The sequence below is a fragment of the Mytilus trossulus genome, chromosome 13 (genome assembly GCF_036588685.1).
Source record: "Mytilus trossulus isolate FHL-02 chromosome 13, PNRI_Mtr1.1.1.hap1, whole genome shotgun sequence".
In the NCBI taxonomy this organism is placed as follows: Eukaryota; Metazoa; Mollusca; class Bivalvia; order Mytilida; family Mytilidae; genus Mytilus; species Mytilus trossulus.
The window spans coordinates 48,069,939-48,088,239 of NC_086385.1; the positions used below are offsets into that span (position 1 = coordinate 48,069,939).

Below are 18,301 nucleotides of genomic sequence, written 5' to 3' on the forward strand. Positions count from 1 at the left end.
GTTGATCAAACCTGATACTTCAACTCAAATAATGAATACTGTGGATTCATTTATTTTCGTGGATACCAATTTCCGTAGTTCCTGAAAATTTCCATATTAGTGGATATTATATTTTGTGGTTTTGGCAAAGTCTGTATATGTTCCTTTAGAAAATGTGCAATTCGTATCACATTTGTATCTGTGTTTCTCCTGTACCCACGAAATCCATAAAAAATAGTATCCAACTAATAGTAATGCATAATATTAATAATTAGTAATATTAATGCATAGTTCGTACCAAATTATTTATGTTAAGATGAAGGAAGTGAACCAACAAAATATATTTTGGTATACGCTGAAATTGTTCGTCGATTGGAGGTTAACTGATGGGTGGATCTTTAGCAACTCTACCTTACTCAACACAAATGTGGCATTCCTTACATGACTATTAATTAAACTAAGCAATGACTTTGAATAGTCTTGGCCAATGGAAAGGTTTTGTAGTCATAAACCTTTTACTGTATATACCATAAACGAAAGGTCAAAATAGGCCTTAAACTAAATATAGTGTTTTTGTATTAAACTTATTTATTTTGTGATGCTAAAATGTACAATAATTTACAAACATTTACACGTTTGGTTCCATACACAATAACTGATCCATCAAGGTTATTAACAAGAACAACTGAAACGGACAACGGAATTTGACACACCGTTTTTTTAAGTGCACGATTTCCCTTATCTTTGCCTTGCGTCTTGCTTTTTTTATTCGACAATTATTTAATTTGAGATGTGAAAATCGCTTAATAAAGGCAACATTAGTTCCTCGACATAAATTTATTTGAAAAAAGTTAAATAAAAATCAGCTGCTAAATGTAGTCCTGTACAATATGAATAATAATGTTGGCATTACTTCAAAAGGTTTAATTAAGAAAGCTGCAAACACCTTCAAAGCATATTCCCGTATGTTCATCTCTGGCAACTACTTTGAATTCTGTTTCACTAGTTGATATTCCTATCTTAAGACGTGCTTCCCTTCTAAATTTGGGTAATTTTATACGGATCTGACCTATTTTCCTGCAGTTATCGGAAGAAATTATTTGCGGTGGCTCATCATTATCGGAGGCGTAAATTTGTATCAAAGCTTCTTCCTTGTTGAAAATTATCGGAAAATCGTATCCGGTGACGACTTCATTGACCTGGATAGGATGACCTTTTCGAATAATGGTATGGAATTCTTCTACGGTTGAGGTCAATTTTTTTGACTGTTCGACACCAGACAAAAACGCAATGCCGTAATGAAACTTTGCAATTCTACCAATAATAGGAGTGTCCATGTGGCCCATAATAACTGCTCCATTCAATACAGCTAAATCCGGATCAAGAGGACAAATGACGGTAAGTTCATTAAACTTTGTTTTCATTGCATCCTTTAGAAGGTCACATGCTGCGTATCCACCAACCAGAAGGATAGTTGAAACCCCCTTTGTTTCCGGTTGGTCCAATAAATCTTGCACATACATGATGATTTTGTCGATGCCGTCTTTAAAAATTTGCAGCACAACATCGGGAGAAAAAATAAGCTTGTTTCTAATTAGTTTAACCTTATCCTTATATTCCTCAGCAATTATGTCCGGATTGAAATTCTGAGCCTCTATAATTAACGACCTTTCAATTTCAAGTGTAATTTTTCCATCAGGAGTAACAGTTCGCTTTTTTAATTCAACTCTTCTCGCAAGATCGAGGTATTCGTCTCGATGTTCTGCGATGAACTTTGTTACTACTTTATCACCAAAAATTCCTCGCAAGAGTTTCCATATTCTTGTATTGATCGTGTTACCTCCCCATGGTCCACCAGAGGCACTGTGTATTTCCTTTAATTGTCCAGATTCCATGATTTCGTTTGATGTTATATCGACTGTTCCTCCTACAAATATAAGCAACACTTAATAAACTGCTCCAGCCCGAAGCGCTTTTTATGTCAATTATCAACAAAAATTTAAAACCAAATATTTGAAAGCCAATGTTGCAGACCTTATCCCGTTAATAGAAATAGAAATTTAGCCACATTCCTTTTGTTCCTGTACAAAATCACGAGTCTGTGTGTTAGTGGTATTCGTTAATTCTTGTAAATCTTTTTGATTTGTTAAATATCAGGACTTTAAATATCCAATTAAAGATGAATAAATTTTTTCATGTCGTGAACTAAAAGTCGACTGTACTCTACAGATTTTTCTTATTATTAAATATAAAAAAAGAAGATGTGATATGATTGCCAATGAGACAACTCTCCACAAGAGACCAAAATGACGAAGAAATTAACAACTAAAGAGCACCGTACGGCCTTCAACAGTGAGCAAAGCCCATACCGTAAAGTCAGCTATAAAAGGCCCCGAAATGAAAATGTAAAACAATTAAAACTAACTGCCTTATTTGTATATAAAAATGAACGAGAAACAAATAAGTAACACATAAACAAACGACAACCACTGAATTACAGGCTCCTGACTTGGGACAGGCACATACATAAAGGCTGTCTGGATGCCTTCCATTGCTTATATCCACTGCATTTGAATATGGGCTGATAGTAGTCTCATTTGCAAATAAACCTCAACTCCTCCTTCTTATATTAAATGTTAAGACGCAATCTTGTATCCAAATAAGCAAATTGATCTGTTTCCTAATTACACTTTATAAGTCAAGTTCACAGACGGAATACTGATAAATATACTCACAGTTGATACTTATTGCAAATCATAGCAAAAACAAATCAATGGCGGTAAATCAAAGCAGCAAAATGTTGTCTCTGAGTTTCGGATGTTAAAATACATTATGCATGGTTCAGGAAACGATGTGTGCACAGATTACTTATAAAATGCAGGTATAAGTGTCGTAAATTATTATCATATTGTTGTCAGTATAATGATAGCAATGTCAATTTTGTTTAGATTTCTCATATGAAAGTTGAATTTAAATTTAATTTACATTGTCAAATTCGATACGACTTGCAAACAAACGTTTCTAGTGCATCAATATGCGATTCTTTTCCCGTTTCATTGTTGACATTATAATTTTTACTTGGATTCTTTCATGGCTCAAATATTCATTTTGTTTCCAAAATTATAATGTTGACAGGTTGTTAAACATGACTTTATTATTACCTCCAAGATCCACCACTAGGAATCTTGCACCTGTATCAAACGAACCAATGTTTCCAACTGGCCTACTTGCACGTCTTTGTGTCTCGTCACTCTTGCAACAAAATGCAGCCGCCTCTGGTTCTAGTGCAAGTGTTAAACGTTCCCCGTCTATTCCAGCCTAAAATTAAATCCATCTATTTTCAATCTTCTTTTTTTTATTGCTTTTTTGCAAAACTACTTTTGAAGATTTCTCTAAGAAAAGAACTTTACTTTGCATATTATTGTAGATTTATCATTTAAGATGCATATTTTGGCTTTAATATTGTTTCACTTATATGGTCTTTGTATCGGAAATAAACACATTTGTTCTAAAAACCAGTTGTTGGCATGATGCCGGTTATGTTCTTCTCAAATATTTTATGATAGTATAATGCTAAACCCCTAACGGGAGGGGTTTTACTTTTTCATATGATGACGACATCATCTTTCAAACAGTTTATTTGAGGTCTGGAGCTGGCATGTCAGTAGCTGTTAGTAGTCCTTTGTTAATTCACGTATCATTGTAAATTTGTTTAATGTCTTTTGTTACTTATTCTGAGATCGGACTCGGACTTCTTATTAACTGACTTTTACTTTGCGTGTGTGTTTGTTTTTTCTACATTGGCTAGGTATAGGGGGAGGGTTGAGATATAAAAAAAACATGTTGAACCCCATGTTTAACCCGCCACATTTTTCCGCCTATCCCAAGTCAGGAGCCTCTGGCTTTTGTTAGTCTTGTATCATTTTTAATTTCGGTTTCTTGTGTTTATTTCGGAATTTAGTATGACGTCCATTATCACTGAACTAGTTAACATTTTTGTTTATCAGCCAGCTGAAGCACGACTCCGGATGTGGGAGTTTCTCGCTGCATTTAAGACCCATTGGTGGCCTTCGGCTGTTGTCTGCTATTTGGTTGGGTTGTTGTATCTTTGACACATTCCCCATTTCCATTTCTAATTTTATTATTTTTAAATTGCATACATGTAATAACGTTGCTTTCCTTACTATAAACGTAAGTAAGGAATAAACTGAGGTTAGTCATATGATCTCTGATATGTATGCCATTTCGTACAACATTTTTCGAATTAAAAAAAATCCAAAATTAGTTCTTTGATTAGTACTAAGATTTGTTTACCTAGACTTGTATTTTTCACAAATATGACCTACCGAATAAGACTTATTACAGGGTTTGTAATAACATGAGCAATAGACGGGTGCCACATGTGGAGTAAGATCTGCTTACTCTTTCGGAGAACCCTTTCGGAGAACCTGAGATCACCCGTAATCGTTGGTGGGATTCGTGTTCTCATTCTTTAGTTTTCTATGTTGTGTCATGTGTACTATTTTCTCTTTTAACTATAGTATTGTCAGTTTATTATCGATCTATGAATTTGACTTTCCCTCTAGTATATTTCGTCCTTTTTTAACATGTGACTAAATCATTAGAATATCTTAAATGTCATCACAGCTATATGATATATATTATAATGTAGGAGTGAACTGTCATATGTATCTGTGCTATGTACTATAAACAACTGCAATTTAAGTATTCTTTGTTTTTCTAAAAAGATTCAAGTTTTTTCGTTGGTGGACGGAACATCAACAGACATATTTCTGGCAGAGATTGGAGATGGATCAAACATGGACAGATGACCAAGATGACATACTTTGCGTTTGATGCTGTACAACCAAACGGGTCGTCTAAGTACCCACAAGACTGTTTGTCACTCAATGGTCGGCAACGTTATAGCTTATACGACGATTATTGCGATTCTTACTCTATAGGTTTCATCTGCGAAAAATAAATTTAAATCAGTAGTGTAATGGGTTTTTTTGCAGTCGAATGCTCATATAGTTGTAGTTCATATTTGCTGGTTTCAGTTGAGTCCATTAATGTGCAATGCGTTCTAGTTCGTTTAATGTTTATCATTTTGATTTGAATACAGAAACTTGATGCTCAAAATTCTGTAACTTTCTTTCTGTCAAAAATCAGGAGCTTATAGTTCAATGGTTGTTTTTGGTTCATATGAAATAAAGAAATATAGTATGATTGCCAATAAGACAAATCTCCACCAGAGACCATATGACAAAATAGTAAACATCTATAGGTCACCAATCGGCATTCAACAATGAGCAAAAATCATACAACTTGGTCATCTTAGAAATGCCCTGAAATGACATGTTATAAAATAAAAACTTTCGTAATTATAATCGTTTAGCTATAAATAACAAAGGGCCGTCAGATTCCTCTATTGAACTATTCATTTCGTGGCTATTTACATGTAGTACATGTAGCCGACTATACGGTATCGGGTTTTTTTTGTGGTTTTTTGTTGTTGTTTTTTGTAAAAAAAAAATTTTGATGACATACGCTTGGCTAAAATTGATTACACCCACTGCATTTGAACTTTTATGGCTAGTTGTTACTTCATAGATACCAGGATTAAAAGTTTGTATTTGCGCCAGACGCTCGATTCGTTTATATATATACATATTTTCTGGGGTTTTTTCTAACTTTTTCGATCCGTCCACTTGTTCATACATCAAATGTTCTTTTTAAGGTGGTATGGGTGTCTTTCGCCATCTTGGATTGTAAAAAACAGAGAATCTAAGGTCCGTATTTTCTATCAAATTAGCACAATGTGATGCAAGAAGGCAGATATTTCATGTGTTTTTACATTTAAAAGATCCAATTTATAAGAATATTACTTATAAATTTAAATATATGTACAAGTGTAGATTATTTTTGGTTGTTTTTAAATATTTTGAAATTGTCATTTTAAGGGGAGATAACTTTAAAACAGTGCATTTTCTGTTGGATTGTTCATGGAATTTTCCTAAATTGTATTTTAGCCGGAAAAAACATACGGTGACCCTATCTTTTCTTTTGATATTATCGAAGCATTGTTTGACAGCTATATTTTCCTAATTTATTTTACAATTCTATCATTTCGTTTAGTTTCTATTCACAAAATGGTTTTTTTTCCTGTATAATCCATACAAAATGTGTCATTTTGTCACGACCCGTAGCTTGAAAAAAATGCACGGTGACCTATCATTTTTATAATATTTTTTAACATGTATCAATAGATACTACATTTTGGCAAAGTATGAACAAATTTTATCATTTTTATTTTAGACTCCCATACCACCTTAAGTTCAATCAAACAAAATCAGTTCAGGAACAACACTTACTGAAATTTACTCTATGTATTTTGAATAAGTGATTGAAGGAAATGTAGATTGTAAATTAACTCTATTGACGAGAAACTTTTAGTTTTTGGAACTTTGGTGTACGTTCTATTTTTTTTGTCCCATTTTTATGAATAGTTTCGGAGCATAATTTGTAGTAATCTATAATAAATGATTACAAAACTATACGCAGTAGGATGCTACGATGTTGTGTTCATTCAATAAACTGTTCATAATTTACATACACGAGCCATCAGGCTGGACAACATTCAAACTTTATTTTGTATGCATATCTGTCGTTACACAAAGTCTCGGCAACTGCTGTCTCAGTGTTTGTGCTAGTTGGTAATAATATGCATGGATATCTAGATGTAGATTCTATACAAAAATATATATTTTTTATCGTTTAGATGAAGGAAGTGGACCAACAAAATTTATATTGGTACACGCTGAACTTGTTCGTCGATTGGAGGTAAACTGATGGGTGGAGCTTTAGCTTTTTTTCAATCCATATGTACAATTTCTTACCTCACTATTAATTAACTTACCATTCACTTTAAATAGTCTTGTCCAGTGGAATGGTTTTGTATACATAAACCTGTTATAGTATATACCATAAACGAAAGGTCAAAATAGGCTTTAAACTATAAGTGTTGGTTTTTTGTATTAAACTTCTTCATTTTGTGATGATAAAATGTACAATAATTTACAAACATAATATTTACACGTTTGGTTTCATACACAGTAACTGCTCCATCAAGGTTATCAACAAGAAAAACTGATATGGACAACGGAATTCGGACACACCGTTTTTTTAAGTGCACGATTTCCCTTATCTTTGCGTTGCATCTTGATTTTTTTATTCGATATATATTTGTTTCGAGATGTGAAAATCGCTAAATAAAGGCAACATTATTTCCTCGACATAATTTTATTTGAAAAAAAGTTAAATAAAAATCAGCTGCTACATGTAGTCCTGTACAATATGAATAATAATTTCGGCATTACTTCAAAAGTTTTAATTAAGAAAGCTGCAAACACCTTCAAAGCATTTTCCTGTATGTTCATCTCTGGCAACTACTTTTAATTCTGTTTCACTACTTGAAATTCCTATCCTAAGACGTGCTTCCCTTCTAAATTTGGGTAATTTTATACGGATCTGGCCTATTTTCCTGCAGTTATCAGGAGAAATTATTTGCGGGGGCTCTTCATTATCGGAGGCGTAAATTTGTATCAAAGCTTCTTCCTTGTTGAACGTTATCGGAAAATCGTATCCTGTGACGACTTCATTGACCTGGATAGGATGGCCTTTTCGAATAATTGTATGGAATTCTTCTACGGTTGGGGTCAATGGTTTCGACTGTGCAATGCCGTAATGAAACTTTGCAATTCTACCAACAATAGGAGTGTCCATGTGGCCCATAATAACTGCTCCCTTCAATACAGCCAAATCCGGATCAAGAGGACAAATGACAGTAAGTTTATTAAACTTTGTTTTCATGGCATCCTTTAGAAGGTCACATGATGCGTATCCACCAACCAGAAGAATAGTTGAAACCCCTTTTGCTTCAGGTTGGTCCAATAAATCTTGCACATATCTAATAATTTTTTCGATGCCTTCTTTAAAAATTTGCAGCACAACTTCGGGTGAAAAAATTAGCATGTTTTTTATTAGTTTAACCTTTTCCTTATATTCCTCGGCAATTGTGTCCGAATTGGAATTTTTAGCCCCTATAATTAACGATCTTGGGATTTCTAGTCTCATTTTTCCATCAGAAGTAACAAAACGCTTTTTCAATTCAACTTTTCTGGCAAGATCGAGGTAGTCGACTCGATGTTCTGCGATGAACTTTGTTACTACCTTATCACCAAATATACCTCGCAACAGTTTCCATATTCTTGTATTGATCGTGTTACCTCCCCATGGTCCACCAGAGGCGCTGTGTATTTCCTTTAACTGTCCAGATTCTAAAATTTCGTTTGATGTTATATCAACTGTTCCCCCTACAAATACAAGCAACATTTAATTAACTGCTCCAGCCCGAAAAGCTTTTTATGTCAAGTTTCAACAAATAATTTAAAACCAAATATTTGAAAAACAAGATTGCAGACCTAATCCCAGAAATGGAAATAGAAACTAAGCCACATTCCTTTTCTTCCTGTCCAAAATCACGAGTCTGTGTGTTAGTGGTATTCGTTATTTCGTGTCTGTCAAATCTTTTTGATTTTTCAAATATAAGGCCTTGAAATAATCCGTTGAAGATGAATCAAATTTTTCATGTCGTGAACTAAAAGTCGACTGTACGTTACAGATTTTTCTTATCATTAAATATAAAAAAGAAGATGTGGTATGATAGAAATGAGACAACTCTTTACAAGAGATCAAAATGACACAGAAATTAACAACTATAGGGCACCGTTCGGCCTTTAACAATGAGCAAAGCCCATACCGTATAGTCAGCTATAAAAGGCCCTCAAATGACAAATTGATTGTAAAACAATTCAAACGAGAAAACAAACGGCCTTATTTATATATAAAAATGAACGAGAAACAAATAAGTAACACATAAACAAACGACAACCACAAAACTACAGGCTCCTACCTAAGTACAGGTCCATACATGCTGTCCGGATGCCTTTTATTGCTTATATCAACTGCCTTTGAATATGGGCTGATAGTTGTCTCATTTGCAAATACACCTTAACTCCTCCTTCTTATATTAAACGTTATGACGCATTTTTTTTATCCAAATAAGCAAATTTATCTGTTTCCTAAATACAATTTATAAATCAAGTTCACAGACGGAATACTTATGAATATGCTCACAGTTGATACGTAATGCAAATCATAGCAAAAAAAATAATGGGGGTAAAGCAAAACATTACAATGTTATTTCAGAGTTTCGGATGTTAGAGTATGTTTGCTTTTTCGATGTCATCATTGTTCAGGAAACATTGTATGCTCAGATTACTTATATACTGCAGGTAAAAGTATTGTAAAATATCATCATATTGTAGTCAGCATAATGATAGCAATGTCATTTTTTTTTTACGAGTTTTCGTATGGAAAGTTTGATAAGAATATAGTTAACATTGTCAAATTCAATACGACAAACAAACGTTTCTAGTGAATCAATATGCGATTCTTCTCCCGTTTCATTGTTGACGTTATAATTTTGTTTTGGACTTTTTCATGTCTCATATATCCATTTGTTCCAGAAATTATAAGGTTGACAGGTTATTAAACATGAGTTTATAATTACCTCCCAGATCTACCACAAGGAATCTAGCACCTGTATCAAACGATCCAAATCCTCCAACTGCCTTACTTGCCCGTCTTTGTATCTCGTCGCTCTTGCAATAAAATGCGGCCGCCTCTGGTTCTAGTGCAAGTGTTAAACGTTCTTCGTCTATTCCAGCCTAAAATTAAATCTATCTATTTGAAATTTTCTTTTTTGTATTGCATTTTTGGCAAAAATAATTTGTTTTGTGTTCTTTTAGAAAAGAACTTCATTTCGCATATTATTGTAGATTTATCAGGTCATTAAAGATTGCATATTTTGGCTTTAAAAATGATTCACTTATAGGGTCTTTGCATTGTAAATAAACACATTTATTCTAAACCCAGTTGTTGGCATGATACGGGTTATGTTCTTCTCATATATGTTATGATGGTATAAGACTATACCCCTAACGAGAGAGATTGTACTTTTTTTTTCATATGATGAATACATAATCTTTCAATCCGTTTATTTGATTCTGGAGCTGACATGTCAGTTACTGCTAGTAGTCCTTTGTTAATGTATGTATCATTGCCATTTTGTTTTGGTTATTTTTTGTTACTTATTCTGACATCGGACTCGGATTTCTTTTGAACTGATTTGTAATGTGCGTATATGTATTGGTGTGTGTTTTTTCTACATTGGCTAGAGGAATAGGGAAGGGTTGAAAATCTCCAAAAAGATGTTAACCCTGCTCATTTATGCGCCTGTCCCAAGTGCAGACTCTCTGGGCTTTGTAAGTTTCGTTTGATTTTTTAATGGTAGTTTCTCGTGTATGTTTCTGAGTTCAGTATGACGTCCGTTATCAATTAACAAGTATACATTTTGGTTTACGGGCAAGCTGAGGAACACCGTCTCGCTGCATTGCAGACCCATTGGTGGCCTTCGGCTGTTGTTTGCTCTCTGGTCGGGTTGTTGTCTCTTTGACACATTTTCTATTTCCATTTTCAATTACATTATTATTTAATTGCATATATACATGTAAAAATCTATACTTTAGCTGTCTGATCATAGTTGTGTCTTATATGATAAAAACCAATACCAAATGAATTATCAAAACTTATCACTTGAGGCGCGATCGACAAGATCATTGCGAAATGGTCTACAACTTTTATCAATCCAAAACTGTTTTTGAGTCTTAAATAATGCAGACTGAATTACATAAAGAGGTTGGAAATTTTATAATCTTCAACAACTTTAACGATTTGTACCTTTTTTGCAGCTTCAATCATGAATTGTCGTGCATTCTCGCTCCAAATAGCCGGAACTGTGAGGACCCAATGAATGTCCTCTTCATTTAGATTCGTAATTTGCTCTTTAGCCCGTCGAAATAGCGTGTTCCATATATACTCTATACAGAAGGCAAATACTTCTACTGCTTTCAATTCATTATTCCCAGTAATGTCTTTAATAGTCATTGATTTCTTTAGTGTCTGTAGAAAAATAAGAAGAATTGTAAGTGCTGAATAAATATATCACAGGTAAAAGGTACTTTTGGACAGTAAATGACGATGGGCAGATGACGATTAATGAATGATACATAAAACCATTGGAGACAGTGGTATTTTACGGTATCATATTAAATATTTCCCCGTATCATTTCAATTGAGTTATTTGTTGTTGTTTAACACGAATTTCGACACTATTGTGCTATTTCGTTGCGGTCAGTTTTTATTAATAGTGGCGGCCGAAATGCCCGGAGCACACCATTGAGCTTCAGTATATGATGAAATGGTTTCATTTAAGAGTGACGGATGAAATTACTACTGCTATTTCAGGGGTTTTGTTAATTGATATGTTAAAATTTTTAATTTCTGTTTGGTGCCTTTCCTTTCTCGTTGCCTCTTTAACTAATTCATATCAATCGCATTATTTGGCAAAACTTTGTGGGTCTTCTATGCTCTTCAACTTCGTATATTATATGCCCATTCTGGCTTAGTTTTAATCGAGTATCATTCACAAGTCCTTTGTACATGAAACGCGCGTTTTGCGTAAAAAACATGCCTATGATGCATTTATTACCGACCATTAACATAAACCAGAGTATGTCATTTTCTTTCTTTTATTTACTGCAGTTTTAGTTCTCGATGTGGCAAGTAACCTCGTAATTTAGTCATTGTTTTATCTACTCTCAGTATAAACATTATAATAAATATTTACCATATTATTGTACAGCTGCATTTTGAATCTGCTAAAGTAATACCACTTGTGTGCTTCGTCTGGTGTTTTCTCCAGTAAATCAGTATATTGATCTTCTGCCCGATGTCCAAATGCTACAAATTTCCTATCGGGATTTAAGAGAAGCACTGTCGGGACTTTTAAAGACTCATTTCCTTTCTGGTCTAGTCCCATATTAAGTATTTCAAGTGGGTTTTTGATGAAACTGTTTGTCGTTGAAAGGGCACAACCGGAATAAGCTGATCCGAAATCGATTGCTGCCACCATTGTATAATCTTTTCTGGAATATAATGACAAAAATTAAATAAGGCTGTCAACTAGTTTGTCATGATTCTTAAAGGAAAATTAAATAAAAAAATATTCTTCTAAGCGGACCTATAATACGCGTTCAAAAGGCATCCATTTTGTTAAAAAAAAAAAAAAAAAAAGACAACACGTTTTGATAAATAAACCGTTGAATGATAAACAAAATTACCTCGTCTTAATGTCCTACAGCTGACGATGCCATTTTAATTGAAATATCGATCACGAACAACCTATGTTTGAATTGAATACGAAATGGCATTTGTTTAAAAGCAAAGGTAAAATGTCAAATAAAGATGATCAACAACTTATCATTTCGAACAGACTCAACCCCCTTCAAAAAAGCAAAAATAAATAAATGGTATATTTGAATAAACCTCTCAGCTGAGCACCCATCATCTATCCTCAACTGCATTCCCACTTCGGTTGAATGAATTTCATGTCATGTTTAGGTAATTACAATATAGCTTTGTTTATTCCAATTCATAGCCAAGTATTATATTGAATGAATTAAAGACAGATATCTTAAAAATATGTACTTTTTTTTTAATATAGTGATCTCTTTGAACTTCTCCAAAATATCAGCATCACTTTCCATTCTCTTCCGAGTACCTTTACTTGGCTCAGGTTCATCATAACGTACTGTCGTAAAAAATATATGTCTGCATTTAAAACAACAAATGTATAAACAAAGGTATAGTTGCTTCCTGAATGCATGTACAATCGTTGTGCTTATTTTTAGGAATTAATTAGATCAGTTGCGTTTATTTTGCTGGATTGATCGGTTTGGTTTGTACACACATATGATCTCTTTACATTCAATGTAACATTTTGCATGTTATAAAGATGCATGTCTGCCCAAAATCCGGCTGTCTTCGCCATTTTTTATTCCTTGAACTTTGCCTTTGTTCGTTTGTCTACATCAACTTGTCAAGCAAAATTTTCTGACCCATTATGAGCATATGCAATAACTACCAGTTTTGTGGGTTAATGATGCGTTGTATTTGTTAATGATGATTTGTATATGTTTTACTATGTTGTGTTTTGTACACTTCAGTTTGTCATTATGGTCATTTTTTCGTTAGTTTGACAGTAAGTTTTCAAGTTTTGAGTTTGTTTATTGTTTGATTATTGTTTTATTGTATCTTTTGTCTCACTTCTTCGTTTTCCAATGCCTTTTTAAAATTAATTGCAAATGTAGTTCGCATATCGATATCTATATAAGTAAGCTGCCCATTATCATTATACAGTGGATTAATTTTTTTTCGTGGGTACTAATTTTCGTGGATTGAGGAAAACTTACATAATCGTGGATACTGAATTTCGTGGTTTTGGCAATGTCTGCATATATTCCTTAAGATAATTCGTATTTCGTTGAATATTTAAATTCGTGGTTTCCCTGTACCCACAAATTCAACGAAAATTGGTACCCAACGAATATTCATGAATCCACAGTAAGTTGGAAGCTGGCCTAAGACCCCAATCCATAAACACGCAAACACCACACACATTGAACATTTAACTTTTGAATAAACAAAGAACATGTATGTATGTTGTGATGTTATGCTATTGTTTCAGAAAAAGGATCTAGAACATGGAGAAGGTTTGGTACCATCAAAACGTTTAATCCCGCTGCAAATGTTTGCTACTGTCCTAAGTCAGGAATCTGATGTACAGTAGTTTTCGTTTATTAATGTAGTTTGTACAAGTTTCTCGTTTTTCGTTTTTTATATAGATTAGACCGTTGGTTTTCCCGTTTGAATGGTTTTACGTAGCTTTTTGTTCGGTGAGAGCGAAGGATCCGTGTTAAAGGCCGTACATTGACTTATAATGGTTTACTTTTATACATTTTTTATTGGGATGGAGAGTTGTCTCATTGGCACTCACACCACATCTTCCTATATCTATGTATGTTATCAACAATAGTTTTCAATACAAACAAAAGTCATGGAGAGTATTTATATTCCTGCTAGGAGTATATATGTACTAATTAAACTAACTAGAACACTGCTATACGTTATATAGCTAGCTATATTCCGTGAACGTTTCGTTGAAATTTACAAAATAGTGTTTATATGAACACAGTGTGCTAATATAACCGGGAAGAAATGCTTCTATAAACGATTAATTATTATACCTTCTTGGTTGCTGTCGCTTGAGAAAGCATCTTCATCGTCTTCAGCATCATTGGAATTCCACTGAAATTATTTCAACAATTTATAATTTCATCCTACAAAAGCAGTAGGGCAACAACGATACTGTTTAGAACATGCATTCACTATATTCAGTGACGGTACAAATTCAACAATGGAGGATATGGAAGCTATAGATCTGATTATAGAATTCTCACTTTTTCATAATTCTTGCCCATTTTGTAATTTGTATTTCCTATTTTGATTCATCGGTCCCCAATTTTCTCTTTTAAGTTATGTAACACATGAGCTTTTGATGTTTTAAACACGATAATGGATATAGTAATTTAATTGAGAATGTAGATATAAGTTGCCATTTGGGGACATAACAACTCTGATCATGTAGCATTTTATCTATGATTGTTCTTTTGCCTGTGATATCACACAACTGTAAAATTGTGTCGAAGTATAAATCCGGTCTTTACACAAGGAACTGTTTACCTTCTTAAGGCATTCAATCCACTTCTCCCTTTCATCTTCCGATTGTGCTGTGGGATAAATAATGAAATGATGTAAAACTTATGTTATTTAAACAAAATGTTTATCTTTTAAAGGTGTCTATGACTTTTTTCAGATAAATTTGAAAGATATGCATAAGGATATGCATATACATATGCCGACACTTCAACTTTAGTATTACTTTTAGAGATTAACAGACTAGTTAATGATAAGTTAGGTTGGTTAGACTACGTTCAAAAAAATGTTGTATTCTTCCAAATGCTTTATGATCCTGTATTAAGCAAGATGTGGTTTTGTATATAAAACAAGGTGTACCCGACCATTTTAACATAAGCAAAAGCCTTTTCAAATCCGGGAAAATGTGATTATCTATTCGTTTAATGTTTCTGAGGTTTTGACATTTGGTTAGAGACTTTTGGTTATGCATTTTCCTCGTTGTTCGGTATCTTATTTTTTGTGATTTCACTGTTTTGTATGTTATCTGCTCAATGCTTTCGCTTCGTTTTTGTTGAAACATAAATCATGCAGCTCGAGATTTTTGTATCGTCTTTATACAAAAACGTTTTGCTCATTACTGATGGTGAGAGTATTTAATTTAATTAGTTTTTTATCTTAAATTCTATCTTTTTTGTTGTCGCTGGTCGTTGGTTCTTGCATTGTGTGGTTCGGATTGTTTTAAGATCCATTTTATTTGATTATACCTTTTAATTTTATGTTTTGCCCATTATTAGAAGTTATATTGAAACGCAGTCCGTCTTTTTTCTGGTCGATATCAGCGAGCTGTTGTGGGAAATAGAATAAAAGAATTAGTAACACATCCAATTAAAAACATTTAAAGAAATGTATTGTATGTGCAAGAAATATTGTCTACTGCCAATAAGTTTCATTGAAGCGTTCTCATATAGGTATCAAAGGTACCAGGATTATAATTTAATACGACAGACGCGCGTATCATACTTATACAAGTCATCAGTAACGCTCAGATTAACATATTTATAAGGGCAAACAAGAACAAAGTTGAGTTTGAGGACCCAGAATAGCTAAATAATTGTGACAAATACGGCTAATGTAATATTTTTTTTTAGTTCTTTATGAAAGGTCACCGTGTAGCGTATATTATTTAGTATACTTTGGATTCATTTATTTTCGTTGGTACCAATTTTCGTGGTTTGAGGAAAATTTACATATTCGTGGATATTTAATTTCGTGGTTTTGACAAAGTCTACACTCATTCCTTTACCAAATTTGTATTTCGTTGAACATTTGAATTCGTGGTTCACCTGTACCCACTAAATCCACGAAAATTGGTATCCAACGAATATTAATGAATCCACAGTATACTGATGGTCCCTCATACTTTATAGCGGGTTTTGATTGTTTGCACCATTTAGCTCATTCAAGGTCATTTTGCAAATTTAAGCAGATTTGAGATTACCTTTTCTATTTGATCAGAGACCCAAGTCATACCGAGAAAATATAAATTATAGTCTGGGTCAGCATCTTCCCGATATTTTATTTGGAATATAAATGTCTTATAAAAAGAGTTCCTCAACCTATCAATACATAAGCTTATTTTTTTCTTGGATAATGCTTTTCCGGCTTGAAGTGTCAATTTGAACTTATAGATCTTACTTCGCATTTTATATGATCATCACATTGTAGCCGATTTTTCCAGAGTGTTTCAAACCGTTTTAATAATGCTTACCATGACATGCATTTCCCATTTAGCCTTTTGTGTTGCACTACTTGGCTTTTTCTAAAAAAAACATTTCAAGGATACATCATATAACTTCTATCAGTATGACAAGTATGAGGTATAACTTTACCTGATCTCTCAACATTGTAATTGTATTAAGCTTACTGTAGAGTTATGTTTAAAACGCTCAGCGAAAAATTAACTGTCTCGACTGGATGAATATCGTCCCACTCTCAATGCAGAGGTAGAATCTATCGACATCAAACTACGTATTTTGATAATGAAAGTCATTGCAATAAAACAGCAAACGAATTGATTACACAGTACTAGATTGGTCACAGAGGATACAATTAAAAATTGACTGAGAGACTTAACATGACTGACCTTTCAGATACAGTTGTGATCAAAGTGTCAGTTGTCATTTCTTACCCATTTGTCAACATAACGAGACTATTAACAACTGCTAAATAAGTGAGAGGATACGCAAACAACTTAACCAGGTTTACTTCATCCTTTTCCTCGAAGTCAGGAATATGACACATTTGATTAGCTGTTTGATAACGTTGGTTTTTGTATGTTTATTTTGATTTCCTCTATTTGAATTTACCTTTCAATCAGTTGTTGTTGTTATCTCTATCAATTGTTGAAAAGAAAACATACAGTTATTCAAAAAATAATTGTGTTTACTACTATTGTGGGGTTGTTTTGGTTTTTTTTTTGGGGGGGGGTTTGTTGGCTTCAAAAATCATAAGTATAATCTTCATCGATGATACTTCAATGATGAATTTACCTCATATTGTCTCATTAATCCATCTTTTGTCAAGAGAAACCATCTGTCTTGATAACCTCTAAATATTGATATCTTCCTTTTTAATATTCCTTCCATACCAACCTCACAATAAATAGCAACAAATAACAATCAAATATAAACGTGATAAAAGGATATGATTTTAAGTTCACATTTCTATCGATAAATGTTCACATTTGATCGTGTATTTACAACAATACAAAACCTCTTTTTCTTTTATGTCATCCGAAACAAGATCGACGTATATGTTTTGCTTTTATTTTCCTATACAGAATGTCTTGTTTTTTTTATTCCAAGGCATACGCTAACATATTCGCTCATATATTTTGTTCTCAAAAAAGTTGATGATAGCAATGAAAAATTTTACATAATTAAAACTCTGTAGAATCAATGTTTACATCTGGTTATATGGTTCGGAAATTTTCTACATATTTAAGGATAAAATAAATACTGTTCCCTATCATTCAAATGTTTATGTGTAAGAGTTCGTTAATATTCATTGAGAAAAGAGCCTCGGGTGCACTACTATCGTATTTTCATTTACTTGGCGTGTCTCACGAACTTTTAAATGAAAAGATTAAAGATTTCTTAAAAGACTACAAACTCACCATAGTAATTTTTTAGACCGGTTATTTATTACTTTGAATAATAAAAAGTACTGAATTCCTTCAAAAATAAAATAAAGATAGTCTTACCTTAATGTTACTGTAGCGTGCAAATAAATTGCAGTCTGAACCAAAAAGATTTGACCAACGTGTATTTCAAGTGCTCTTTATGCTATTTAAATTCACCTGGTTATAAATGGTTATGTTTTCAGAAAATTAAAATTACTAGCTAACCTTCAAAGTAGGTTGTTTAGATTTAAATGTTGAAATAGTTTGTAATTTTAGTCAATGAATAGTCTTTTGAATAACTTATTAAAAATAACATGTATATAATGTGGAGAGAAAATGTTCCCGCCTAATTTTTATCAAACAGAAGACGATCTTTAAGGTTCCGTTTTGGTTTTATAGCGTTCAATTTTTTTGTATCCT

The 18,301-nt window shown here is 33.1% G+C and overlaps 1 protein-coding gene across 4 annotated transcripts; it reads right to left on the reverse strand.

Annotated features, from left to right (window-relative positions):
• Positions 1 to 801: 801 nt before the first annotated feature.
• On the reverse strand, positions 802 to 18,073 carry LOC134694794 (heat shock 70 kDa protein 12A-like). Of its 4 annotated transcripts, none has more exons than XM_063555852.1 (11): positions 17,963 to 18,073; positions 17,250 to 17,351; positions 16,469 to 16,519; positions 15,465 to 15,543; positions 14,746 to 14,792; positions 14,250 to 14,310; positions 12,652 to 12,754; positions 11,792 to 12,089; positions 10,843 to 11,064; positions 3,141 to 3,297; positions 802 to 1,906 (listed from the first exon to the last, which is right to left on the reverse strand). In XM_063555852.1, exons 2-11 carry the CDS (start codon positions 17,343 to 17,345, stop codon positions 903 to 905), a joined length of 2,118 nt encoding a protein of 705 aa, XP_063411922.1. In that variant the 5' UTR covers positions 17,346 to 17,351; positions 17,963 to 18,073; the 3' UTR covers positions 802 to 902. The 4 variants fall into 4 exon arrangements, with proteins under 4 accessions (XP_063411922.1, XP_063411921.1, XP_063411923.1 ...); XM_063555851.1 differs by lacking the exon at positions 3,141 to 3,297 and adding an exon at positions 9,614 to 9,770; XM_063555854.1 differs by lacking the exons at positions 802 to 1,906; positions 3,141 to 3,297 and adding exons at positions 7,275 to 8,354; positions 9,614 to 9,770.
• Positions 18,074 to 18,301: the final 228 nt, after the last annotated feature.